At 35.7% G+C, this 27,236-nt stretch overlaps 1 protein-coding gene across 1 annotated transcript in view; it reads left to right on the top strand.

Annotated features, from left to right (window-relative positions):
- gnai3 (guanine nucleotide binding protein (G protein), alpha inhibiting activity polypeptide 3) overlaps positions 1-27,236 on the top strand; it is a 134,707-nt gene that overhangs the window by 76,610 nt on the left and 30,861 nt on the right. Inside the window, exons 2-5 of the mRNA XM_028797088.2 lie at positions 11,669-11,711; positions 13,286-13,427; positions 17,816-17,973; positions 25,621-25,749. Coding sequence (XP_028652921.1) covers positions 11,669-11,711; positions 13,286-13,427; positions 17,816-17,973; positions 25,621-25,749 — 472 coding nt within the window. The remainder of the gene's footprint in view (positions 1-11,668; positions 11,712-13,285; positions 13,428-17,815; positions 17,974-25,620; positions 25,750-27,236) is intronic.

The following is a 27,236-nucleotide window of genomic DNA, read 5'->3' as shown; positions in this document are numbered from 1 at the left end:
ATTTGGTTCCTCATTTAACATCTTGTATCTTAGCCAGCTTCTTTCTAAAAACTCTTAATAGAAACAAAATGCATTTTAAGACATTAAGTGCAGCCAAGTTTATAATTTAGGCTTTAGATCTTAGTGGTTGATTTGTTGATAGTTAATGCTCATGTATGAAAGGTGGCAATTGCATTGTAAACTAGATGATAACATTTTGAATTTATTGCAAACTAAATGCAGACCAAAAAAGCGGGAAATGCCAGATGAAATATGTTAAAGCAGTTTGACTTTTGATTCATGTTTATTGATTTCCTGGTTTCTAAACTATGTATTTACAGTCATATGAAAAAGTTTGGGAACCCCTCTTAATTCTTTGGATTTTTGTTTATCATTGGCTGAGCTTTTAAAGTAGCAACTTCTTTTAATATATGACATGCCTTATGGAAACAGTAGCATTTCAGCAGTGACATTAAGTATATTGGATTAACAGAAAATATGTAATATGCATCATAACAAAATTAGACAGGTGCATAAATTTGGGCACCCCAACAGAGATATTACATCAATACTTAGTTGAGCCTCCTTTTGCAAATATAACAGCCTCTAGATGCCTGCTATAGCCTTTGATGAGTGTCTGGATTCTGCATGGAGATTTGCATAGATTTTTGATGATATTCAAGTCAGGGGACTGTGATGGCCATTCTAGAACATTGTACTTCTCCTCTGCATGAATGCCTTTGTATATTTCAAACTGTGTTTTGGGTCATTGTCTTGTTGGAATATCCAACCCCTGTGTAACTTCAGCTTTGTGACTGATGCTTGAACATTATCCTGAAGAATTTGTTGATATTGGGTTGAATTCATCCGACCCTCAACTTTAACAAGGGCCCCAGTCCCTGAACTAGCCACACAGCCCCACAGCATGATGGAACCTCCACCAAATTTGAAAGTAGGTAGCAGGTGTTTTTCTTGGAATGCGGGTGTTTTTCTTCTACCATGCAAAGCGATTTTTGTTATGACTAAATAACTCAATTTTTGTCTCATCAGTCCTAAGCACTTTGTTCCAAAATGAATCTGGCTTGTCTAAATGAGCATTTGCATACAACAAGCGACTGTTTGTGGCATGAGTGCAGAAAGGGCTTCTTTCTTATCATCCTGCCATACAGAAGTTCTTTGTGCAAATTGTGCTGAATTGTAGAACGATGTACAGATACACCATCTGCAACAAGATGTTCTTGCAGGTCTTTGGAGGTCATCTGTGGGTTGTCTGGGTTCTCACAATCCTGCGCATATGCCGCTTCTGTATTTTTCTTGGCCTGCTAGACCTGGGCTTAACAGCAACTGTGCCTGTGGCCTTCCATTCCCTGATTACATTCCTTACAGTTGAAACTGACAGTTTAAACCTCTGAGATAGCTTTTTGTAGCCTTCCCCTAAACCATGATATTGAACAATCTTTGTTTTCAGATCTTTTGAGAGTTGCTTTGAGGATCCCAAATTTTTGCACAGCCAGTTTTTCACATTTGATGTAATTTCATGCAACTAAATACTGCTTCACTAAAAATTTTTGTTCAGAAAACACCCCAGTACTCAGATGTTCCTAGGAAATGAAAGGCATACCACTGTTATCTTTTTTGTTGAAAGTAAATTATTATGCAGGCTGAGAGGGGTTCCTAAACTTTTTCATATGACTGTATTTGATATTTAAGAAAGTGACAGTTTTTGGTGAAGATTTGGTGAATATTTATTGCATTATCACTGGCAAATAAACTATGGATTTGGGAAAATATTATCAAATAAATGCTGTATGTGATTCTACTTTGGAATGTTTTGCAGTTCTTTGAGAAAATTGACCTAAACATATGCCTTTTAAAATGGTCCTCCTCATCTTCCCCTAAATTGTATCCTCCGTAAGTTGTATATCATACTGCATTAGTCTTTCTTTTGGTATAAAAAAAACCTGCTAACATTAGATAGCTGAGCTGCTCCCTGAACACAGGTAACTGCAGTTCTTGTTAAAGTTTTACATTGTGTGTTGAGCTTTTTCAGAAATTAAATATTTTACTTTTTATTACAGCTTGACTGTTATTTCGACCTACTGTGCACGTACTATAGTTTATTTTAGTAGTACAATAGTAGGTCCCTCTTGTCATCACACATTTGAAGCTTGGTTGAAGTTATTTTAGTGTATACTTTCTTATTATTTAGGTGTTTTCCTTACCGCTGCTTCTGTCAACCAAAAGATTTTCATATTCTGTAAGTTTCCAGTTTTATTCTTTATGAATATGAACATTGATCTGCAAGTTAGTAAATGTTATTTAGGAATTTATTGCATAAAATAATAATTAAAACCCTGGGATACACAATGACTTAATTCAGCATAGCATACAGTAACTGAAAACCCATTTACTTGCATATAGATTCACTTGAAATCCTTTTAACAGTATAAGTACTAAATGTCTCATGAGATGTGTAACTGAAGCATAATAATTATGAGCCTATTTCATTGTGCAGTTTTGGCTGTGAAAGTCAATCAAAAATGCGTAATTGCTACAAATATCAAGACAATGTATATTTTATTTTTATATTTCTGGTTACAATTATATTACGGTATATTTTTTGTGTGATTTCATATACTTTTTACATTGCCCTAAAACATTAGCTCAAGGTGTATTTTTGTTAGTGCCCAACAGATAGGAATTTTTATAGAACGATGATAATTTTTATTTCGTTTTAAATTAACTTCAAGAACAGAGTCATCTGTCACTTTCTCTTAAGTGTACACTGCTGGTGCCATAGCACAAACATCTAAATGTTAAATTGATGCTTATAACAATAACACAGCTCATGTTGACTTTTATATTAGTAATAAACTTCACAGACAACAAAATTTATTATGTTATGCACTCTCGACTGATTGTATAATGTAAGAAATTTTTAAGGGATTAATTAATTGTTGTTCTACAACCAGGAGCATGCATGCCATAGAATTATCCAGCTTTGTTTGTTTTAACCTTTTCTGGTTTCAAATGCATTACCATTTTGATTTGCACATATTGTGATCCCTGAAAAGAAAGAGTACCTGTTTATTAGATCTGATAGTTTACTGGAATGTTTACATTTACATATCTACCACACTCCCATTTATGAGTTTCACACTAACCTTTCATGTTAGCTGATTTCGAAGACAAATGCCAAAGAGCAAGTAAGAAAATAACCTAAGACAGTAAGCTTGAAAATTAAATGAGCATTGCAAAAGAGGTAGCATTTGAAATGCATTTTAATAAAACACTACATAAGACACCAGTCATAAGTCATAATATTGGAAAGTTTAATTTGTGTTGAACAAACAGTTATTTAGGAGCCAACAGATTCAGGTTTTACTCAGGAGGTTAGCCAATTGGCTTGATTCACTAAAAAATGTTGGAATGTCTATCAGTAGTTTAAGATTTCGTTTCTTCTTGTAGAAGCTTTATTACACGTTCAGCCAGGGAAATAACATAGCTAATTTTGACAGCTTTTCTTACAGATTATACTGGGCTTGTAAGGAACATGTAATACACTAATGATAAGACTTAACAAGATAAAAAAACTTTGACATTTTTTTCATTATAGCTCAGAGTAAAAATAAAAATCTCTGCTTTGTACAAATGTGTTGCATACAAAAAGTACTTAAATATGCACAAAGAAAATGCCATTCATTGGAACAGTCTAAGTAAATTCACAGCCAGAAAGTCTTTTTGGGGAGGCGTCTTATTTTCATAAAAAGTGTTTGATTTTTTTCCAGAGCCAGAGTAACATATGTGGGCTCTTTCAAGAGTGAAGGATTTCAGTAAACTTTTTTAGAGAAAGAACTACCACTTTGAAAATATGCTATTGAGTTGATGACAACTCAGTTTGGCATTAATTTATTGACAAGCAATCATGGCAATTTATGGAGGCAAGCGTCTGCTCTTTTGAGAGCTGGCAGACTGGGCATTTCAAAAATTAGACTGAAAAACATCAATCTACATACTTTCACAGTTCAAGTGCTATATTGCGCAATCTTTGTGGCATACAATGTATTACATTATCCACATTTACTTTACATTTGAAGTAGGCGGTGCATCAGCAATTTTGGCAGGGGAAACGTAAAAGAACATAAAATAGAGAATTTTAACAGAAAATTTGTGAACTTCAAGTGTAACAGTAAGTAAACAAATGACTTTATGCATTATCTATTTAAAAAAATATTTTAAATTTCCTTGTCAGTCTCGGGGATGATAAATGTGGGTGAAATGTATCATTTTGAAGCACAATAAATTGTTAAGCGCATATATTGTTAATGCTCAGTTATGAATATTGGTCAAGGGGAGTGTCTCTATTCAGGCAGGATTTTAATACCAGAAGAATAACCTAATCAACGTGTTTTACTTGGAAGAGTGAAGAGTTCCGCTGAATCTTTATATTTTGCCAGTTCTCTCTTCATTTAGATTACACATTCCTTTTGTTCTGGGTTTGCTCCTGTTTTATGCAAACAAGAAGTTTTATAAAGTACAGTAAAATCTTGATTATCTGTAACTCGATTAACTGTCATTCTCTGTTAACCATCGGAGCCACATAAAAAAAAAAATGCACAAACCAGTGCCTACCTTATTATTGTACTACTGCTGCCATACAGTATACTGCTGGCTATTCACTTTGGAACAACTCTGCTTTGTGCTAGTCACGTAGTGTTCTTCCCCAACATCACATGTCAGCTTGCATTTTGAAATCGGTGTCAGTTACATACCTTCAGTTTTAATAGCATTTTGTAGCTTCTCTCTTTTGTTATAATCAATCTACTATACATGGTTATGGCCAATAAACATATGCGTGTGATGTTGGAATTGTCACAAAAAAAACAAAATTATTAAATGTTTACGAAATGGTGAAAGTGCTTCAATTTACAGACTAGGAAGAATAACATTGAATGGTGTAAAGCATGATGCTGACAAAATTGAAAAATGTCTTGAAAATGGAACCCACTGATGGTAATGTTAGTCTGTATTAATGTTCTTCTGTATTATAATTTTATTTTTAAATTTTATGTTAATATATTGTGACGTGCAGGCAGCTTTTGATGCACTGTGGGGGAGCAGAAAGGGTGGAATGAATGCTGTAAGTGATGTTAGTAAAGGGTTTTCTGATGATAGTAAAGGGCTTCTAATTAAAAAGTGGACACGCCTCTTAAGAGATGAGTGACAGGAGAAAAAGGAAAGTGCGTTGGAAGGAAGCTTTGAGTAGGGAGTCAGGAGACATAAAGCAGGAGTGTTTGTGGTATACAGGTGCTGGTCATAAAATTAGAATATCATGACAAAGTTGATTTATTTTAGTAATTTCGTTCAAAAAGTGAAACTTGTATATTAGATTCATTCATTACACACAGACTGATGTATTTCAAATGTTTATTTCTTTTAATGTTGATGATTATAACTGACAACTAATGAAAGTCCCAAATTCAGTATCTTGGAAAATTAGAATATCAATTAAGATCAATGCAAAAAAAGGATTTTTAGAAATGTTGGCCAACTGAAAGGTATGAACATGAAAAGTATGAGCATGTACGGCACTCAATATTTAGTTGGGGCTCCTTTGGCCTGGATTACTGCAGCAATGCGGCATGGCATGGAGTCGATCAGTCTGTGGCACCTCTCAGGTGTTATGAGAGCCCATGTTGCTCTGATAGTGGCCTTCAGCTCTTCTGAATTGTTGGGTCTGGCGTATTGCATCTTCCTCTTCACAATACCCCATAGATTTTCTATGGGGTTAAGGTCAGGCGAGTTTGCTGGCCAATCAAGAACAGGGATACCATGGTCCTTAAACCAGGTACTGGTAGCTTTGGCCCTGTGTGCAGGTGCCAGGTCCTGTTGGAAAATGAAATCTGCATCTCCATAAAGTTCGTCAGCAGCAGGAAGCATGAAGTGCTCTAAAACTTCCTGGGAGACGGCTGCGTTGACCTTGGACCTCAGAAAACACAATGGACCAACACCAGCAGATGACATGGCACCTAGGGTGTTTCATTTTTCCAAAGATGTGATTTTCATATGACTTTGCTTATGCCCCGAGTCTCAGTGATGTAAAAGATATATATGCCAAATTTCAAGAAGATTGGATAATATTTAGGGGTTGCACACATTGATCACTTTTATTACAACTCACTCCTGTACCTAGGAGGTTGGTCTAAAAACAACTTCAGTTTAAGGATCCCAGGGGCTCTGCATCAAGCAAGGTGGATGGCAAAGGCAATATATGCACTTAAAATTGACCTCTTCACTAAACAGTTGAGTATTCCTCAACGAGAATTGAAAGGAATGAAACGGGTTGCACATTTTGTCAGCGTCATACTGTATATGTTCTCTTTTGGCACGAGGCAATTGTAAGTCGATGGGCTCCAAAGAATGATTTGGATATGCTACAGCTTCTGAGCACTTACCCAGATGCAGACATCAAAAAAGTGCTCTCACAGTTGCTAAGAGACACCTTTGGTATCTGTCAGAAACAAATGTAGGATTGGCTTTTTTGGACGAATGTATTACTCAGGATGAAAAGGAAAATATGACTAAAAATTTAGAAACCAAACCTTCAAAGAAAAAGGAAATGAAACGATTAGAGGGTAAAAACCTAGTTTTTGAAGGAAAAGACCTGAGCCATTTCGTTACTAATAAAACAAAGACGTTCTTTGGATTGTTTGAGATCCACGACGTGACAGAATACTGCAGTGATTCTCTAAGAAGCCATGTGAATGCTCTTAAGGTGGTCAATGATACCGCAGAAAGAGGAATTGCTCCGATAAAAAAGTTTAATGAATCGGTCAGGGACGAACAACAAAAACAATTCTTGTTGAGGGTAGTCAAGCATCACAGAAAAGTCGTCACCAAGCGAACAAAAGAAGGGATTACATCGTTCAAAGTTGATTAATATAACACGTTTTGCATACTACCTATTAATCTTAGTGTCTAGTTTTAATATTATTTTAAGTTTGTGATTTCTAGTTTTCCCAATAAAAGTAATTAACATTGAAAAATTGTATTTTTTGCCTACTTTTACAAAACTGATCAAAGTGTGCAACCTCAAAATATTATCCAATCTTCTTGAAATTTGGCATATATATCTTTTATATCACTGAGACTCGGGCGTAAGCAAAGCCTGCAAAAATTTTACAGTTTATTTTTTGCCTTAGAAAATGAAACACCCTAATGGCACACCAAACCATCACTGACTGTGGAAACTTTACACTGGACCTCACGCAACGTGGATTCTGAGAACAGACTCTGGGACCTTGATTTCCAAAGGAAATGCAAAATTTACTTTCATCAGAGAACATAACTTTGGACCACTCAGCAGCAGTCCAGTCCTTTTTGTCTTTAGCCCAGGCGAGACGCTTCTGACGCTGTCTCTTGTTCAAGAGTAGCTTGACACAAGGAATGCGACAGCTGAAACGCATGTCTTGCATACTTCTGTACGTGATGGTTCTTGAAGCACTGACTCCAGCTGCAGTCCACTCTTTGTGAATCTCCCCCACATTTTTGAATGGGTTTTGTTTCACAATCCTCTCCAGTGTGCGGTTATCCCTATTGCTTGTATACTTTTTACTACCACATCTTGTCCTTCCCTTCGCCTCTCTATTAATGTGCTTGGACACAGAGCTCTGTGAACAGCCAGCCTCTTTAGCAATGACCTTTTGTGTCTTGCCCTCCTTGTGCAAGGTGTCAATGGTCGTATTTTGGACAACTGTCAAGTCAGCAGTCTTCCCCATGATTGTGTAGCCTACAGAACTAGACTGAGAGACCATTTAAAGGCTTTTGCAGGTGTTTTGAGTTAATTAGCTGATTAGAGTGTGGCACCAGGTGTCTTCAATATTGAACCTTTTCACAATATTCTAATTTTCCGAGATAGCGAATTTGGGACTTTCATTAGTTGTCGGTTATAATCATCAACATTAAAAGAAATAAACATTTGAAACACATCAGTCTGTGTGTAGTGAATGAATCTAATATACAAGTTTCACTTTTTGAATGGAATTACTGAAACAAATCAACTTTGTCATGATATTCTAATTTTATGACCATCACCTGTAGAGAAAAAAATAATTTTACATGGCAGGAGATCGTAATTGGTAGAGAAAGCTTTCTTTTTTTGTTTTGGAGGTGTGCTCTGTAACCCAGATAAAGGAATATAAGACAGGGCACCATTTATTATGGAACGAGTACTGAAAGAATAATGTAGAAAACTCGAGTACCTCTGAGTTCTATATGCTGGTCATTACAGTACTATATGAGTTAATGTATATTTTGTTCATGCAGTTTTTTGATAGTATTGGTTCAATGACAGTAAAGAACCAGTCTTTTCGAGCCATGCGCAGTGCATATTAAGTTTTATGTACCATTCTATGACGGTCAGGGGCTATCATCTTAACTTCACTTAAATGTCCTTGACAAATAGCCTATCAATAAACTGTTTCAACAAAAATGGTCATAACAACTAGCCAATGATTGATATGGTAGGTGACACCAAACACCTCCCATTGATCGGTTCACTCTGACTGAGTGACTATGACCATCTCAGTATACTGACTGATTGAATGAACCTGTATGACCCCTACTGATCTGAATAGCCATTGCAAGTCCGTTCATGAACTGTTGACAAGAGACTCGCAGTACAGTACATTGAACTAGTTCACTGAGAGAATCAGTTCATGTACTGAACCGAGGAATGAACTGCTGAACTAGTTTACCAAAAGAGTCCTATCATGTATCGAACTGTGGAACGAACTGCAGACTGCTGTCTCACACTACAGTACACTGAACTAGTTCACCGTAGGAATCAGTTCGTGTACTGAAATACAGACAGAAGACTGTCAGTACATTGAACCGCAGTTCAGTTCAATGATGATATGCATGGGTGATTGCATTAGAAAGGATGGGATATGAAAGGAGGAAATTGCAGGAGATTAATCCAAACTGAAAATGATTTTATTTAGTTATTTCAGTGTTCTCAGTTTTATCATGATTTGTGCACTATTTTGTGTACATTTTGTTTTCCATTTATTGCTGAAATTGTATTTATTGTCAAAATTCAATAAAGATGATGATTATTATTATGTGTGAATTACTTATTTTGTTGCTTGCTTTTTATATTGTTTGTGTTATTTGGTGGTTAAAGTTGTTACTCTGTTATAATACTTTTCTACATTTTAAAGTACAATATAGCTGTTTTTGTTTTTGAAGTGAACGAATCAGTTAATTCAAAGATTCAAGTCATTTTCGTGTACAGAATAAAATTAATCGAATCACTATAAAGAATCGTTTTACACATCACTATTTAATTGTTCCTCCTGATGTCAGAGAGACCCCTAATATAAGTTAGTCAAACACTGAGAATTGCATGTGCGGTAGCAGCTTGTGCCTGTTGCTGGCTGTTTAAGCCATGACAGCAGATTAATAATAATAATAATAATGCATTTTATTTATATAGCGCCTTTCCCATGCTCAAGGCACTTCTAGAATATAAGAAAGAACGGCAGGGCATACAGTATATAGCATTGTACAAACCAGATAAATAAATAAAGAAGATTACAGCAGTGAATTCAGAGAAAAAAAGCCTAACAGACAACATAATTGATAGTCTAGCACACACACATACAGGTTACATGAGCATCTTGACAGAGAAGTAAACTGAGAGAAGGGTGATCAAGTCAAGTAGAGCTAAAAGCCTTCCTGAACAGATGAGTTTTGAGTTGTTTTTTAAAAGAATTCATGGAGTCAGCTGATCTAATTAATTTCAGTAGGTCATTCCAGAGTTTGGGCGCTATACAGCTGAAGGCCTTGTCACCCATGGAGTGTAGATTAGTGTGGGGTACATCAAGATTACCAGAATCAGAGGACCTTAATGGGTGGACAGGCACATAGTGATGGAGAAAGTCACTGATGTAGTTTGGCGCGAGGTTATTTAAGGCTTTGTAGGTTATTAGTAGGATTTTATATTAGATTCTGTAAGACACAGGGAGCCAGTGAAGACGGAGCAGGATGGGTGTGATGTGCTCGTTGCTGCTGTTTTGAGTAAGGACTCTTACAGCTGAGTTTTGAATAAGCCGGAGCTGTGATAGAAGATTAGAAGGGGCATCTGCCAGTAGGGAATTACAATAATTGATGCAGGATGTGATAAAAGCATGTACACGTTTCTCAGCATTAGAGAAGGAGAGGAAGGAGCGAACACGGGATATGTTATGGAGGTGAAAGTAAGAAAGTTTCTTAATGTGATTTATGTGGGCGGAATAAGAGAGGGAGGAATCAAAAATGACACCAAGATTCTTTACAGTAGAGGCAGGTCTGATGAGATCACCGCCAAGATGGACTGGGAAAGAGTTCATTTTATTAAGGTGCATTTTAGTCCCAATTTGCAGGAGTTCAGTTTTGTTGCAATTTTTAATTTTAAAGAGTTCTGCTCCATCCAGGTTTTAATTTCACTAAGGCAGGTTGTGAACTGAGAAAGCTCTGATGAGGTTCCACAAGATGAAGATTGAGTAAACCTCTGCCATACCAGCTCACTTCTCCTTCTGCTTGAAGTAATTTAACTTCAACAGTTGGGTAAAAAGCAAAAGGTAATTTTTCTAAAAATTAATGGAAGGGGAAAGATGTAGTATAAGTGTAGTGTAAGCACAGAATACAGTAAATTAAAATGTATGCAGTATTTACATTACACCAACAGCCACACTGCTGGATTATCTGCAATTTACAATGGCTTGGTGTTTCTCTGATGGTGTAATTTATTGGCAAAGTACTGTATCTCAATGATCTATAATCAATTATGGTACATTGAAGAAAAAGTTTTAGCTGGATACGTTAACACAGATTTGAACACTCTATCACATAGTTCTTTCAAAACTTTGTTTATTAAAAATGCTTCACTTTCAAACACTATTTCCTCTGGCAAAGTAATGTACACCGTAATTATGAAAAAGTAACATTGGTTTGAAAATTATGCAAGTTTTTATTTCACCATTATGCAGTTATCAAGATGCTGTACTGTTGCTCAAAGTAGCAAAACTCAATTGAGTTCTCAAAACAGAAAAAAAACTTGTACATAGTTTTTTTTAGTCCAATGGGTAAAAGCAATCTTTGATTCACGTCAATTTTTTCCCCAGTCTATATAAACCTTTTAAAACTTTTCTATTTTATCGCAGTTGCCACAGTGATATGTAAATAAGTAGTTCCCTTTATATAGACAACTTGAAGAAAGTAAAAATAAGTAACTAACTTCATATATACTCTACATATCAGCGATTTGGACATGATTGTAAAAGCCCACATTTCTATTAAACATTGTTTATAGGTTAATGGACAAACCTCCTTTTTTATAGAGACAGTAAGATCATTTTTACTTTGTTACTGAGTTTTAATTTTGCATCACTCCTTTTTTCCAGCTAAGCACTGAATAAGTAGTGGACAGTATAATAGCAGTATGGGAGGTAGAAATTCAGTTTTCAGGACTTTTTCGAATTGTTAGTAGTCAAACCTATAGTAGCTGCAATAGACGGAATATACAGGCTTACTATTTAAGTGTTCTATGCCAGTAAGACTACATTTTTATTTTATGGTTTCTTTTTATCTCCTAGAATATTTTGTTGTTTGTTCATTCAAAAATGTTTTCTTTTTGTTTTGCCTGCAGGTGCTGGAGAATCTGGGAAAAGCACTATAGTGAAACAGATGAAGTAAGTTGAATTTGTTTCCAACACAAATTATGCATGATTCCAGTTTTTTTTTTTTTTCGTAAACAAAATTTTTTTAAAGAGGAATACATTTATAAGAATCTGCAATTATCTATCATTACGCTTCTCCAAACTTCATATAACAATAGTATATTAGTCATCTTTGCAGTAATTTTAGCAGTGAAATTTCAGAAGGTGACATTTTTTTAATTCTTAACATTTCAAGGAATTGTGATGTCATGTGATACTTTGAGTGCGGTAGAAATGCAAATATCTTAAAAATAAAATGTTCAAAAAGTTTGATCAAAGCTGAAAGCTCTTAGTGCAGTGTCTCTGAAAAACAAAAAATCATGATAATTGGAAATCCATTACACTGCCTTGGAATTTTATTTACATCTGTTATAGTTGCACTCTGATTCTGCAATCAGTCAAGGGACACTGAACCTGATATGATGTGATATGATGGGGAGCTGGTCTGGCAAAGAGGCACCAGGGGCAAAAAGGGCTTAAAATGGCAAGACAAGAGGATAGACTGGCTCAACCTGTATGGCATACGAATCTGCACTTCTGGTAGGGAAGGTCCTTTGTGTAAGTGTTGGTAAAAAGCTAGCCATGAGCATTATAGCCTATGGATGTGACGAGCGACCTGAGAGTATAGTAAACAGATGTGCCAGTGCAAATTGGAGATAGATCTGGACAGGATTCTAGGGTGTATTTTTTTCCAGAACCCTAGGGGACAGGCAAACCAGCACATGTCCGGCATGACCTTCTGCCCAGAGAGAAAATGTCTAGATAAATTCCTTGAAATCACTGGGTGGTAGCACTGAGCACCCCTGATGTACATCAACAACCCTGTGGCATGTTACGTGGGACATGGTAGGTCAGGACCAGCAGGTGTAAATTAGTGCTCATGAATGCAGGGAAATTGGTAACTGCCTGATGGAGCTCTGGATAGAAAGTTACTGGGCTTCCTACAAGCATTTCCAGCATTGGAACTGGTTCCATAGGTATTCCCAAAAGATGCCCCTGGGTCAGTGGTGAATTGTGTCTGAAGTTGGGGGGGGGGGGGGGGGGGGGTGAGCAGGGCAAAACTGTGATAGTCATAAGGGATTATGAGCCTAAAGGTGAGACTGAGAGAAAGAAGAAAAAAAATTTTTGTTTAGTTTTTATGTGTAGAGTTCTTTTTGTGAGTGGAAAGTCAACGGACACAGCACAAACCTCTTAAACCCCAGAGGGGCACCAAGTTTTATTTTGGTTGCTGATTTCACATTTTGCAGTTATCATTTTGTTTGTATCTACCTTGTGTGATCCTTTTGCTATAAAGATCTTTACTAGTAATTGTACTTCCTATTGGAGACAATATAGGAAGCAGTCTAGTAATTCAAGGTTCTATTACTTAATTACTTGAATCATGTAAATTTCTATAATATAGTATTAAACTATTATTTTTCTTGAATTTGAAAATTTACTGTTTAACAGATGTTAGTAACAGGCTTATTGGCAAGGTAAATTTGGTGTAAAAGTACTCATTGTAAGCCTGTTAGGTTTACATATCTTTCTATGGGCTCTTTCCACAGAATAATTCATGAAGATGGGTACTCTGAAGAAGAATGTAAACAGTACAAGGTCGTTGTTTACAGTAACACTATTCAGTCCATTATTGCTATAATTAGAGCAATGGGAAGACTTAAGATTGACTTTGGTGATAATTCCAGAGCAGTAAGTGTTTTTTTTTTTTTTCTAAATTACCTGATTTCATTTATCATTACAATATTTTTTAAACATAATCAAGCTTTTCCTGTCAAAAACAGATGCCGGTCTTTTTATTTATTTATTTTTGTGTGAAGGCAGCTTTGGGTGTTCTACAGCACAGGGATTACCAATATATAGTCTGCTGTAAACTGAAATACACTACAGATACAAGATTATACCGTTTTTCAATTTTTTTAATTGAATTTATTAAAAGCATATGACATTCCATACAATCAAGTCAAACATAACAAAATTAAAATCAAATCAACTACTACCCATGAGGAGGAGAGGAAGGCCAAAGCCAAGACCAGAGCAAAACTGTTAAGAGTAGTAAAGAGAGAAAGGAGTCTTTTCGTCCCCAACATAAATGCTTATTCTAAAATGTTATTAATTAGGTCCTGCCAGGTTTTAAAAAAAGTTTTGAACAGATCCTCTAAGTGAGAAGTTTATTTTTTCTATTTTTCAAATAGTATATAACATTAGTTACCCTCTGACTTAACACTAGAATCCCTGAAGCCTACAAAAAAACTTGAAATCGACCCATCTTAAATTCCTTCGAACCTCTCCATCAGCATCTTTTGTTTTGTAAATGTGTCAATCCGCACAAGCAGCAAGCAGCCTGCTGTCCCATCCCCTCACTTGACGGAGCTCAGCTCGGGCAAAAAGTTCTCCCAGCTCAAGCCAAGTCTCCTTATCTGCTTGTGAGGTGCCTGGAGTTGTATACGGTAAATAACACAGTATATCTTTATTTGGAATACATGCATTTCATTTGTGTTCCATGTCTACAAAGATCTGGATAAGTGTAGGATGAAAGGAAATGTGAGGCAAGAAATGCTGAACACATACCTAAAGTAGAAACTTTTTCCATGTTATACTAATAATGATGTGAAATGTATCAAATAAACACTTGTGCTTTTATTCAAGAATATAACCAAAGTTTAAAAAAAACAAAAAAAAAAAAAAACATTCAATTTACATGTTGCTGTCAATTAATTTAAAACCCAAGCTCAAATGTCAATCGACAGAAAGTTGATATGCATTCTTGTATGGTAAAGAGATAAGAACTGCTGCCTTATAACGAAAAGGTTCCGGGTTCATGTCCAGGCGTTCAGCATTTTGAGTAGTGGGCTGCTATTATTATTTCTATAATATAATAAAAACATACATTTGATTCGAGTCTGTAACACCCGGTGTAAATTTTGGCTACTTGTAGAAGGTTTTATTATTATTATTCAGTTTTATTCTGTCAGTGATGTTCACATGGTACAACGAACTTGCCTCTCCCTCTCTGAGTTGAGTTTATCTCCATTCTTTTCACAAGAGCAGCGATGACTACAATTGGTTCTGTGGTTGATGCCTGCTCAGAACTATTTGTTTTATTGGCAATCAAAGATATGATGTCCCAGACCGCTATCAGACTATCATGCACCATTTGCGCTTTGACAACAAAGACACCCGTGCAAAACGTGTGAAAGAGGACAGATTTGCTGTGATTTCGAACATCTGGCAATGTTTTATTGAGAGCTGTGTTTTGAGTTACAACCCAGGGCAAAGACCTTTCCAAGTCTGTGGTCATAAAGCTTGTAACGGCTGACCCACTCGTCCAGAACGGCAGCTACACCACCAAGACCCGTTTGCCTGGCAAACTGAGTGTTAGACCATACCTGTTCCAAATCACTTCCCCAGTCGACGATCAAACAGGCAAAAAAAGCAAACAGTATGTGAAATAATAAAGTGAATAGTATTATAGAAAACTAGCTGTGTAAGCCCATGCTGTAAAAAGCCAGGGCTCCTAGAAAGTATTGAAATTGTCAGAAAAAAAAATTGAAATATAGAGATGTCAGGTAATTGAAAGGAACTACTCTGGGCATCTCCCTCCCAGGTGGTTTAGTTTTGCTGACATGCTCGCCTCGCTTGTGTATTAGCGGCTAAGCGACTTTCTTTCTTTGGAGGTTTTGTTTTGCCGACGTGCTCGCCTTGCTTGTGTATTAGTAGCAGGAGGAAAAGTAAAAAGGATACTGTTTTGCCGATGTGCTCGCCTCGCTTCTGTATTAGCGGTTAAGCGAGTGACTTTCTTCGGAGGTTTCGTTTTGCAGACGTGCTGGCCTCGCTTGCGTATCCTCGGAGGTGGAGCCCTTACCCCGACTCCACCTCTCACTACCGGGCTGGACAGACACACACACTTCCACGCGTAGACATTTATTAATAAGTTGTGTTGTTTTTTTCCATTAAATTTCTCTATTTGAATAAGTTGTTCTTTGAGGAGTATTACTGTTACAGTGGATCGTTAAGATTCTAAGATGGCCATCACCATAGCAATGGAAAAAAACAAGATTTTATTTTGCATTTTAGCAAAATGGGTAGTTTCCACTTGTATTGTGTGCGTGTGTGTGTGTGTGTGCGTGTGTGTGTTTGTGTTTTGGGGGTAGAAAAGAACATGAGAATGGCTGAATGCCCCTCTCCTATGAAAACCTAACATACTTTAATCTCTCTTTTGCTTTTCAAAAATATCATCAATTGGGATTTGGAGGTCGCCACTGTGTACTGCACTGCTGGTTAACTTATTTCTTATATAAATATAGTTCTTTCTTTTTTAGAGTAACATTTATTATCCAGCTTCCATCTGTGACTTGGTTTTGTTGATTTTTTTACACATTTTATTCTTGCTTGCTTAACTTTTAAAATATTTAACTCTTGCATTATAGCTTAAATCCTTTAGTCCTGGAATTAATCTAGCAGCTCTTCTCTGAACCTTTTCTAGCACTATAGTATTTTGTTTTATATTATGGAGACAAAACCTGCATGTGATATTCTAAAACATGCCTTGCAAGTTTATTGACTTGAACAGCTTTTTGACTAGCTCTCATCACAACATATGTAGGGTTATATGAACAAACATCCTTTTCGCTTAATTGCTTCACTACACTTTCCAGTTGTTGGCAGTGATGAATCTACTGGGACTTCTCCCATTATTTGTACTTTTACAGTTTAGGATCCCTTCTTGTGTGAATATAGGTTTTATTTTTAACTCTTACAGGTAAAAATTTGTATTTACTCTTAACTTCCTCTGTCACATACAGTATTGCCAATTTTGAATTTTGTCCTTGCACCGTAAAGATTTTGTCAATCTACCAAATGATTACTGGCATACATAACCACGTTGTTATATTTTTGCATAGAAGAGCTGAATTTGTTTTTGAGGAACAGAACTAACATTAGCCAATTCAGTAAAGTTCCTCACACTGTAACCATTACTTTCTGTGTTTAGGGGAATGTTGCACCTGTGTGCACATTACTCCTTGAATTCCCACCCCTTTCAGCTTGATCAATAGAATCTCATCCAGTACCTTATGAAACACATTTTGTAAATCAGTATAAAATCCATCAAATGCTCCACTTTGGTCAAACATGATTTCCCAACTAAACCAATTTTGACATTACACCCATTTCTCATTTTGGTTGCTCTTTAAAAAATGCTTCCATTAATGTTCCTACAATGCAGTGGTATTTATAGTTACTAAGATCAGTCTAGTCCCTTTTAGGTATTTTTTTTATAAATCATGCAAAAAGTATCTACTGTGATTGCCCAGTCTGTCTGTATGCCAGCCTGCCTGCTTGTCTGCATGCAACAATTTGGCTCATAGTGGGACAATTTTGGTAAAGTTTGGCATGCTTCTTTTTCAAGAATATTAATACCCTCCTCAACATGCAAGTGGCAAAAGCACATTAATTGATGCCATTTTACATCACTTAAATTAGAATCTTCTGTCTGTGAAAGGTTTTGAGCCAACCCAAGCTTATTTGGGCTATGTTTTTAACTACATTATATTGTAAAATGCTGTTAGAACACTACATTAAATACATGCTTTTTAACACATTGCACTGTACTGTCGCATGCTATTTTCCACCTTGAGAACTCTGTTATCCTTCTTTAGTATTCCATTCCCAAACTCTTCAAAATGTATCATCATTAGTTTCTTGAGCATTGTACTTCACAAATTGTATGTACTTTATGCATTCTTCTATGTATTAAATTTTGCTTTTCTAAGACACTGTTGCCTATATGACTGCTTTGCTATAATCATTGACTAGACTGAAATTACTCTGAAGTCACTATGTAGCATGGAGATCTGCACTCAATTATAAGAAGAAAAAAATCTGACTTATTAAAATCAAATTTTATTTTTTGTCTACTTTTTCTGAGTGGTAAATCTTTTACTTTATAATGTTCTAATCCATAATTTTATGTGGATATTTTTATGTATTTACTCAAATGGAGAATGCAACATTGATAATTAATAAATCATCACTTTCACATGTAATTTTTAATGCCTTTTTTTCCTCCCGTTTCTTAGGATGATGCCCGTCAGCTGTTTGTGCTTGCAGGGACAGCAGAGGAAGGAATTATGACTGCTGAGTTAGCTGGTGTGATCAAAAGGCTCTGGCAAGATGATGGAGTGCAGACTTGCTTTAGTAGGTCAAGGGAATACCAGCTGAATGACTCTGCGTCGTAGTAAGTAACTGCTTTTCATTTTTGTGAAAGTGCTATGAAGTTTTGCTTTTAACTATAAATTTAGAAGAAGCCGTTAGTTTGTTGGCTTGAGAATCTGAAGAGATAAGACCGAAATATTAAAGATTGCACTATCCAATTTGCATTGAGAATGGGGACTGTTCTATGTACCCTGGCAGCATGCTGACCAGTGATGGCAAAGTTAAAACATATTTCAAATATAGAAAAGGCAAATTAGCAGCTGAATTCCGGCGAATGCACCCTATTTGGTCACAATGCTACCATGACAATCTGCCAGTACAATGCCATTGTTTTTCCTGCTACCATATATCCAGGTAAAGACAAAATTCTGTGGAGTGCTGCTCCACGAAGGCTGTAAGACACTATTGCAGAGTGCTGGTTTTGTCTGGCTTGCTTTATCCTGCACATTCTAAACCTCTATTGTAAAAATATGGCAATGTAGTGAGTTCCAGAGAGTGGAAGGGAGGAAGGAAGGTCAAAGTAGTTGTGGCTCGGTTCATAAGCCTTCAGTACATTACCGTTATTGCATGGGAGTCCATTGAAAGCTTTGCTACTGACAATACATGCTGGCAAAAATTAAGTAGCATTCACATTAATAAATAAATAAATTTTCATATAATGGTATTTTTAAAAAAATAATAGGATTGAGGCTGTTCACAAGTAGAACACTAAAAATGGTATGCTTCTTTTAAAATATGTTTTTCTTATGGTGTGGAGCAATGCAAGTCAAAGTATGTTGGGGGAAGTGTGACAAGGAAGCAAGCAATGCTATTTTAAAACTTTCCCAAATAATATGAAGCATTCATATGACAGCAACTGAAGTGAAAAACAATAAAAACAAATGTAATTGCATTTATTCCATAATGCATTCAATAATAAATATGAAACAGCTACAGAGTTAGGCAAGCAGTTAGTGCTGCACTGCAATGGGATCCTTGCAGTCCCTATGACCAGTAAGTTAATCTTTGACTGTCAGGTGGATGAGTCAGTCACATTTTCTAAAATCTCACAATGAATGTGTCAATTCCCCCTTAAATTGACTTTGAGAAGAAAAAGATAATGCAGTCATACTGAAGGGTCAAAACTTGAGGTTTTTTAACTCCTATGTCCTTCTGTTAGCAACTAGTTAATATTCTTGTCATTGTATAATGTTCATACTGTTCTGAAAAGTTCTGCTCCCCTAAAGTATGTATTCTAAAGTCAGTTCAAAAGAAAATTCTGCATAGCAAAGCCTCATTCTGGATCTCAAAGAATATGAGATGTCAAAAGTTACAGTAAGTATTACAGGTTAAACAAAAACTACAGATATATCAGGGTGTATTTTTTTTTTTTTTTCTTTTTCTGAAAACAGGTATTAAAGGATAACACCAAGATATTTAATAAATTAAAACTCCTATCAAAATTTCATTGAACTGTTAAACTTTATAATATTAGTAAAAAGAAAGTAATGATAAAATAAATTCTTCTCTAAAAATAGACTCAACATCCAGTTAAAATGCCACTGGCATTTTTTTTTTTTTATATTCATTTTTCATGCTGCATTTTTAATTTGAAACATCAGTCTTTAAAAAAGATTTGCTTTAGTGCTTCGTAGAAACCACAGAACACCGTAAAAATGAAGTTGATAAGTAGAACACAATTTTGCATAACCCACAAACTAAATAAAGCTTTCTATTATTAACTTTTTTTCCTTTTGCAGATACATTAGAATTAACATTTGCCACTAAGTAAAATGACTTTTCACTACATTATGCAGTAGTTTTTGTTTACACTGTCGCATTGTTTTAATACTGAGATTTTTTTTTTGTTTCTTGTTCATTTGTAAAAAAAAAAAAAAAAAAAAAAATTTTTAACACTAAACAAACTGGAGGATTCAAAGTAAAAATTAACTAATTTGGAATATCATTTTAAGATGCTAATGATGCTAACACTGGGGCAGAGTCAAACTTAATAGATGAAGTTATTTTCATATAAAGTACATCTTAATTTTCAAAAGACTTAAACTACACATTATGTAATTTCCTGTTGTTTGTTTGTGTGTACAAAGTTGACATATTGGTTACGTGTCAATAGAGCCTCCTCCTGCTTTTTGTGGGCTCGGATTGTTTAGCAGCTGCCTTGTAGTTATCAGTCATTTTATCACATTTGGATAGGGAGTGTCTGTCTTTGATATTATGCTTTTTTTAATTGCAAGTTGTGTTCCAACATGTGGGTGAAATGAAATTATATATTTAACCTTCTAAATGTTGTTGTTCAAATGTGAGCAGTTTTAACAGTTTTTGTTTAAAGTTATGTCACCTAAATGCTTTTCTGTTAATTTGTGCCAAAAATGACAGAATTAATCTGTTCTACACAGCACATTGACAATGTATTAGAGTGCTGAATGTGACTTTTGTAATGGTTTAGGTATTCCAATAAGGTCTTTTCTTTCAAACATCAGGCACCATGGTGTGGCACAGCTTTACCACCACTATTTCAGCATTCACTTTCAGTCATTTAAAGAAATTCAGGAGTGCATTTGTAAATGAAGCTTACACTCTGCAATTCTCCTAACACCTGATACAAGTAACACTGTTACTTTTTTTTGTGCCATCCAAAGTGCACTCTGTGGTATATGGCAGTGCTAACTACCAAATGGTATTAATTTTCTTTGTTGCACAACTTATTTAATAACTGATGTAAAAGAACGTTGAGCATTAACTAGCAACATTCTGCAAACAAATAGCGAGCAGGAAATTCGCTACAGTACCACTTAATGTTAACCAAGTGCAAGATATAATTCTAAAATATTCAAAATTATGTTCCATTGTTTGAACACGTATTGGTATTTTCAAATGGTATTATTATTTTGGGGGTGAACCTAAAAAAAACTGTCATGTGCCTTTATAGAGATCACCATAGTTATTGCTGCAAAAGGTCACACAATTTTACTAATGAAAAATAACTACTAAAAATTATAAGTTAAAAACGATGTTGCATTACTTGACTTCTAGTTGTTGGGAGTATCAGACTTGCCAACTGCAGTTGCTGTTCTTTTCGCTGAACCACGTCAGCTTACATGACTGAAAATCACTGGGCATGTCAAATTTGTGACTGTCTGCTGACTTTACAGCACAGTCGTGCCCTCTCCTTTTTTGTGACAGCCAATTATGTGTTGTCTTATGAAGCCGGTGCTGTACAAAGTGTTAACAGGTGTGGCAAGATCAGCCACAATACCTGCCCTTTATTGTTTGTCCATTCTGTTGTGATACGTAACACACAAGACATCTGACAGACAAACTTCTTTTCTGTTTGTGAGGTCCAATCATCTGCATTCCTTATTCCTCGTCACTGCATTATGTACATTGTCCTTCTGGGTGACCTTTTATTGGTTGTCAACTCCCATTCACACAGAGTCCACCCCTACAACTAAAGACAAAATCAAACCTGTTTGATTTTGTTAAGGCGAGTTGTGGATTAGTTGGAATGGGTCGCTGGATATTTCACACAAGACAACTGACTCCCTCCTGCTTGGTAAGATTATGTAAATGAAGGCTGTGACTGAAAATTGAAGAAGAAAAAGTTATCTGATTCGAGATAGCCTTAAGGTAATAATAGTTTAGTGATTAATGTTGTTTTTTTGAGTGACAAAAAAAATCTTTTACATTTTAGTTTGATAGTAAATATTTCATTGTGTACATATTTAATTTCCATTAAGGTATTTTAGGCAATAAAAAAAATCATGATTTTTAGTCTACTTTGGTGCACTTCATCTTTTAAGCATTTTTAATTTTTAAAATACAATTTATTAAAATATATATTTAATTTTCTTTTTGATTCATTAGTTTTAAATATATTAAGCAAGTTTTTAGTAACTATTCTCCTCAATAAGACTCTTGGCTGTTAATGCTTTTCTCTTTGCGTACTAAAAGTCACATTTTAAACCGATTTTATATATCAGTTATACAATTGGGGCTCTTTTTCTGATTTGTTTTTCTCAAGGGACATTTTCTATAGTATTAGTTTAAAGGCACCCTTTGCCAACATGGTGTCTATTAAAACATGTAAAATTTCTACTTAAAGAATGACTTTTGAAGCTGAAGTTTATTTTTTCACATTGATGTCATCTATTCATTATACCCTGGAAGCCTATGTTAAGAGAAGTTGTATTTATAATTATAAAAAACACACAAAACATCCACCAAACACCTTATATTTACGGTTATTCATAATTTGACCACTTTGAAGTTGGGAATGTACCAACAGATTTTGCACTTCTGAGATATGTGCTTTTTCTAGAGGAGTCAGGAGAGCAGTAGATCTGGAGCAGTTTGAATAGTTGTGGGGAGCTCATTCCACATCTTTAGAATAAGCATTATAAAGCATCATACAGTTTAGCACATCAAGCAAGAGGGTGAACAGATAGCAGACACTGAAGTATAATGGAAACTTCTTTGGGCTGTAATGGGGGATACCTGAGGCTGGATATATTAAGGAGCAGATCTTATAGATAAAGACAAAAGTTTTTGTTTATATTCTTGCTGCATTTGGAATTGAGATAAGAGAAAAGCAGAGTAATGTGGCTGAAATGAGGCAAATGCCACCAGTTGGGGAGCTGCCTTCTACAGTAATCATGTTTACGTGGGGGTTTACTAGGTTGTTTGTTTGCCCGTCACATCCCTAAGATGTGCAGGTTACATTAATTGGCAACTTCTATCTAGCATCATGCGCGTCTTTGTTGATGTGTTTGTGAAGTGATGGTACCCCATCTAGGATTGGTTCTTGTATTGTAGCCACATATGACAATATACACTTTTTCCCATTCTCATGGCCCCTATCTGGTTTGAGTGGATTTTGTGATACATGGTGATTGCTGTTTGTTATAATGTGACCTAATAGATGTACAAAGTTGGTTTCTTGGCAAATGACATTGCCAGCCAACTGCTCTATTTCTGACCCAGACTGCTGTGTTTCTCACCCTACCTTTACTTTCTGCTGCAGGGCAGTAACCTGTTTGAAACTGCTATATGCTCCAGATAAGGGCATTTCAGACCCATCTTTTTCCTGATAGGCTGCAAGAACTCTTAATTAAAATGTTGGAGCCAGAAGACTGACAGATTGCTTTTGTAAGATCAAGATACAGATTTAAATTATTAGTTACTGAAAGGGTTTTAATGGAATGTATAGACACTTCTTTTTATAATCTGGTCTGAGGAACGTGCTTCCAAATGACTGTCTTACTGAACAGTTGCAGATGCGTTTTTTTATGTGAGGGTTATTAAGATCTTCAGCTCCACAGGGCTTCCAATTGTTTCCACTGAATCCTTTACATGTGCTGCTGTTTATATCGAAATTTTCAGAAGTTAAAATCTTCTTTTAATTTCATACTGTAGATATTCAGTTAGAGGTATTTGGCGTTCTACATGTACATGAATATATTATGTTATCAGAGGACGCTTCAGATATGAATTCATTCATGTCATATCATTGATGGTCCATATACAGTGTGGTCCACCAGGGGACATACAGCTCCCTCAACCCCGACACAGACAGGCTAAGACACAAGTTCAACACAACACACACATTTATTCTTCAGTGGGGAAGCATTTTTCCTTTCGCTCCCCACTACACAGCACAGTACAAAGCATCAATATATAAATAAACACAATCCTTTCTTGTTGTTCTTCTCCTTCTCCTCTCGCCTCCACTCCTCCTCGCAAGCTCTTTCCTCCTCCACCACCCATCTCTGGCTCCTTGATCACTGGTGAGATGGCTCCTTTTATAGCACACCCGGAAGTGCTCCAGGTGTTTCTCAACCTTCTTCCAGCTGCACTTCCAGGTGTGGCGGAGGAGGTTCATCCAAGGATGCAGCATCACTGGCGGCACCCACAGAGCCCAACAGGGCTGTTCCAGACTTCAAGTCCCGATATTCCCTGCGGGGATCCATGGTGCTGTGGCAACCCAGGTGGGCTGCCCTCTATTGTCTTGGGGGAGATAATGTCCTGAATACGGTCTCTCCCTCTGTCCTTCCACCCAGCCAGCGTCCTGGCTGGGTAATGCTCCTGACCATCCATCACAACAGGTATAACATCTTGATCTATTTAAAATTTATTGCATTATAAAAAATGTTTAATTTGTATTTTATTATTTTGTCCCTTTCTAATGATTTTATGCTTCTCTGAGCTGATGACATATTTTGTATATGATTTGCATTATTTATTCTTTCAGTGCAGTGTTGCCAGGTCGCTTTTAGGTTTCTGCTAACCACACAGATTTTTCAAAGTAAATGACAGTGCTGAAATATTGTATCCATGATTATTCAGTAGGCCCCAGAAGCAAAGTTCAAGAAGAGCAAACGACACTTTTTTGTTCATTTTTATCTACAATGGCCTAAGCTTTCAGTGGCTTCTTATAGAGAAAGTTTTAGCATAACATTTTTCATTTTAATTATTATTCAGTGTATGTCTTTTGATAACCCCGAATTTAGAGGTTCAGTGTTCTTTTATGAAATAGGTTGGCTGCTGATCAGTGTTAGCATAGATTTTAATTTCCCACCTTTGGTCTAGTGCTTAGTCAAGCTTATACAACAATATCTAGAATGCGGTGCAAGAGGTGAAAGTGATATAAATGTATGAGCATGTATATGTATGGTTACATGTACACGTGTGGGGGGGGGGGTAATTTTTTTATTTTTTTGTGCATTTAGTTGTATGTATATACTTATGGGACAAATAAGCACAGTTAACATTTTAAAAATTGTAAAACTACGAACATACCTTATATAGGGATTTTGAAATGTACAGGAATTGCAGAAATATTTTTGCATTTTTAACTATATACCAAATATGTGAATACAACTTGAACACAGGTTACATATTTTTTTTCATATAATAACAGGATTACTACAGTATCTTTATTTTCATATTGTTGGGCTTTGTGTATGTGCCGGTGTTAAGGCATGGTTCAGTATAACCTCTGATATGCATTTTCCAATTTTTTAGTTTGCACTTCTACTGCATTCACATGGTATAAGATTTTTTGGAACTACCTCTTGTGACTTCCTGTCTTCCCACTTTATTTAGATTTTTGTTTGGCATTTTTGGAGAAGCATGAGGTTGCCATTGATTTTCAGCTCAGTAGCAAGTAGGATTTAGTTACAATTCATTAAAGTATAATACAGACATTTATTGATTGAGATGAATGGTCAACTGGCTATTTCTGTTAGCATTTTTTGTAGACTTTTTCTACATTATAGGCACTTGTTTATTGTTTTACTTTATTTGAAAAAAGGAAAGTAAGAGAAAAAAAAATCTATATCAGCTCATATTGGCAAGTCTTCCTTATTTGTCATCTTACTTAATAGATCTTCACAACCTCTTGTTTTCAGACAAGTTGCACACTCTTATTTATGAATTTGGACATGGAGAAATAATTGTACCTGAAATGGAATTTTAAAATCACTTGGAAACTCCATTCCTTTAGTTACTGTACTGAACTATACTTGCAGCCTGGCTTGGGAAATGTTATTAGCAGTTTCTGCCTTTTGCCTGTGTGTGACACTAGCTTACCTACTCATCTTGTGCTCTTTTTTTCCACTAAATTTAATTGTTTTTTATAATTAACAATTTTTTTCCTTTCATTTTCTCTCAGTTACCTCAATGACTTGGATAGAATATCCCAGGCAAGCTACATCCCAACTCAACAGGATGTTCTTCGTACCAGAGTTAAAACTACAGGAATTGTTGAGACTCACTTTACTTTCAAGGATCTCTATTTCAAGTGAGCTCCCTAAATATCACTGTGTACTATTTAATATTTTTAGTTTAAATTATAACAATTGTGTATGAATTTGGAAATATTATAGATGTGGTGTTACTCAACAATAGTCTGCTTAGTTTTTTTTCCACTAAAGTTTTTTTTTTTTTTTTTTAATCTTACTTATTCTGTTTAGTTTAGTGATGATCAAGAAACAAATTAATTTGTGTTTTTATCTGGAATGTAGATGAAAAAGTTGACATGTGGATTATGCAGCTGCATTCCCCACCCCTGTTTGACACTTTTTACATCATTTACAATTATATAGCATTGGTCACCACTGGCTCATATCATAAACATTTTTATTTCTATTCTGCATGAAAATATGAGACTGAAAATTTTTTATCAGCCATCACTACAAACAAATATATTTAAATAATATATTTAAAAAACATAATAATGGTATAGCTAGCCATTATTGCTCAGGGCCTGCACTTTAAATTATTAGAGTTGACTTATAGTTATTAGCAAAACAAATTAGCAATGTATATTTGAACATGTTACTGTGATTTATCAAGCAGTCAATTTGCCACAAAAGTGGAAACGAAATTGTTGGGAAATGCTAACTACAAAGATTGCTTTCACCAAAACAAATTAAATAAGCATATAACTGGGTTCTGTTACTGTATGAAGAAGTTTGACATTGGGAATATGGGTGATTCAATATAGATAAAGGATGTCATTAATTCTGGTAAGAATTTTTTTGGACCTGTTGCAGGGTCATTGTCAATCCTGACCACCGCACCAGTGAGCTGTTTAAGTGTCAAGTGGATTAGTCAACAGTAGAGAGAGTTTGGTGAAAGCCTAAACCACATATCATGGTATAAACAAATTAATGTTTGTGTGGATGTGGAGAGGAGAGACAACTGGTATAAGATGTTTTGGTTTTCAGTTTGTGGACCATGCAGACTCGGACACGATACTACTGCCTTTTCATGAGTGCATAGAGAAACTTAACCATTGTTTTCTGTGGCAAGTATGAATGGATTGCCCTAATGGAAATTGGCAATTTGTTGATTCTTTACTACAGCAACTAAAATAAGATTGTGATACCATGTTACCGAACATTGGATCCTCTGAACTCCACATTGTTAATAGTGCATTTAGGTTGGGGTTTCTCACTGCTGGCTGCAAGATGAAAATACCTGTTACAAGGAGAATATCAGATCTTTTAAGACACACTGGAAAGAAGAGAAGACTATATGGAGCAACTGACATTAAGTTTTCCCTTAAGCTTTGTAAATATAGGTGGTTAAAGAATGTTCCTGTGTCCGAGAGAGCATTAGAAATTTGGCCTATTGTGAAGACTTCTCTTGCACAAATAAGTGGAAAGAAGATCAAAGAACAGTAACTGCATTGTATGAGAGGGTAAAAGAAATGAGTAAAGATCCCTTCCTAACAGCCAAAGTTATTTTTCCTTCTTGTGGCAAAATTGCCCAGTTCATAGTCAC

The sequence above is a fragment of the Erpetoichthys calabaricus genome, chromosome 3, assembly GCF_900747795.2.
Source record: "Erpetoichthys calabaricus chromosome 3, fErpCal1.3, whole genome shotgun sequence".
NCBI lineage: Eukaryota > Metazoa > Chordata > Cladistia > Polypteriformes > Polypteridae > Erpetoichthys > Erpetoichthys calabaricus.
The sequence above is the reverse complement of the archived record's forward strand: the minus strand, read 5'-3'. Positions and strand labels throughout refer to the sequence as shown.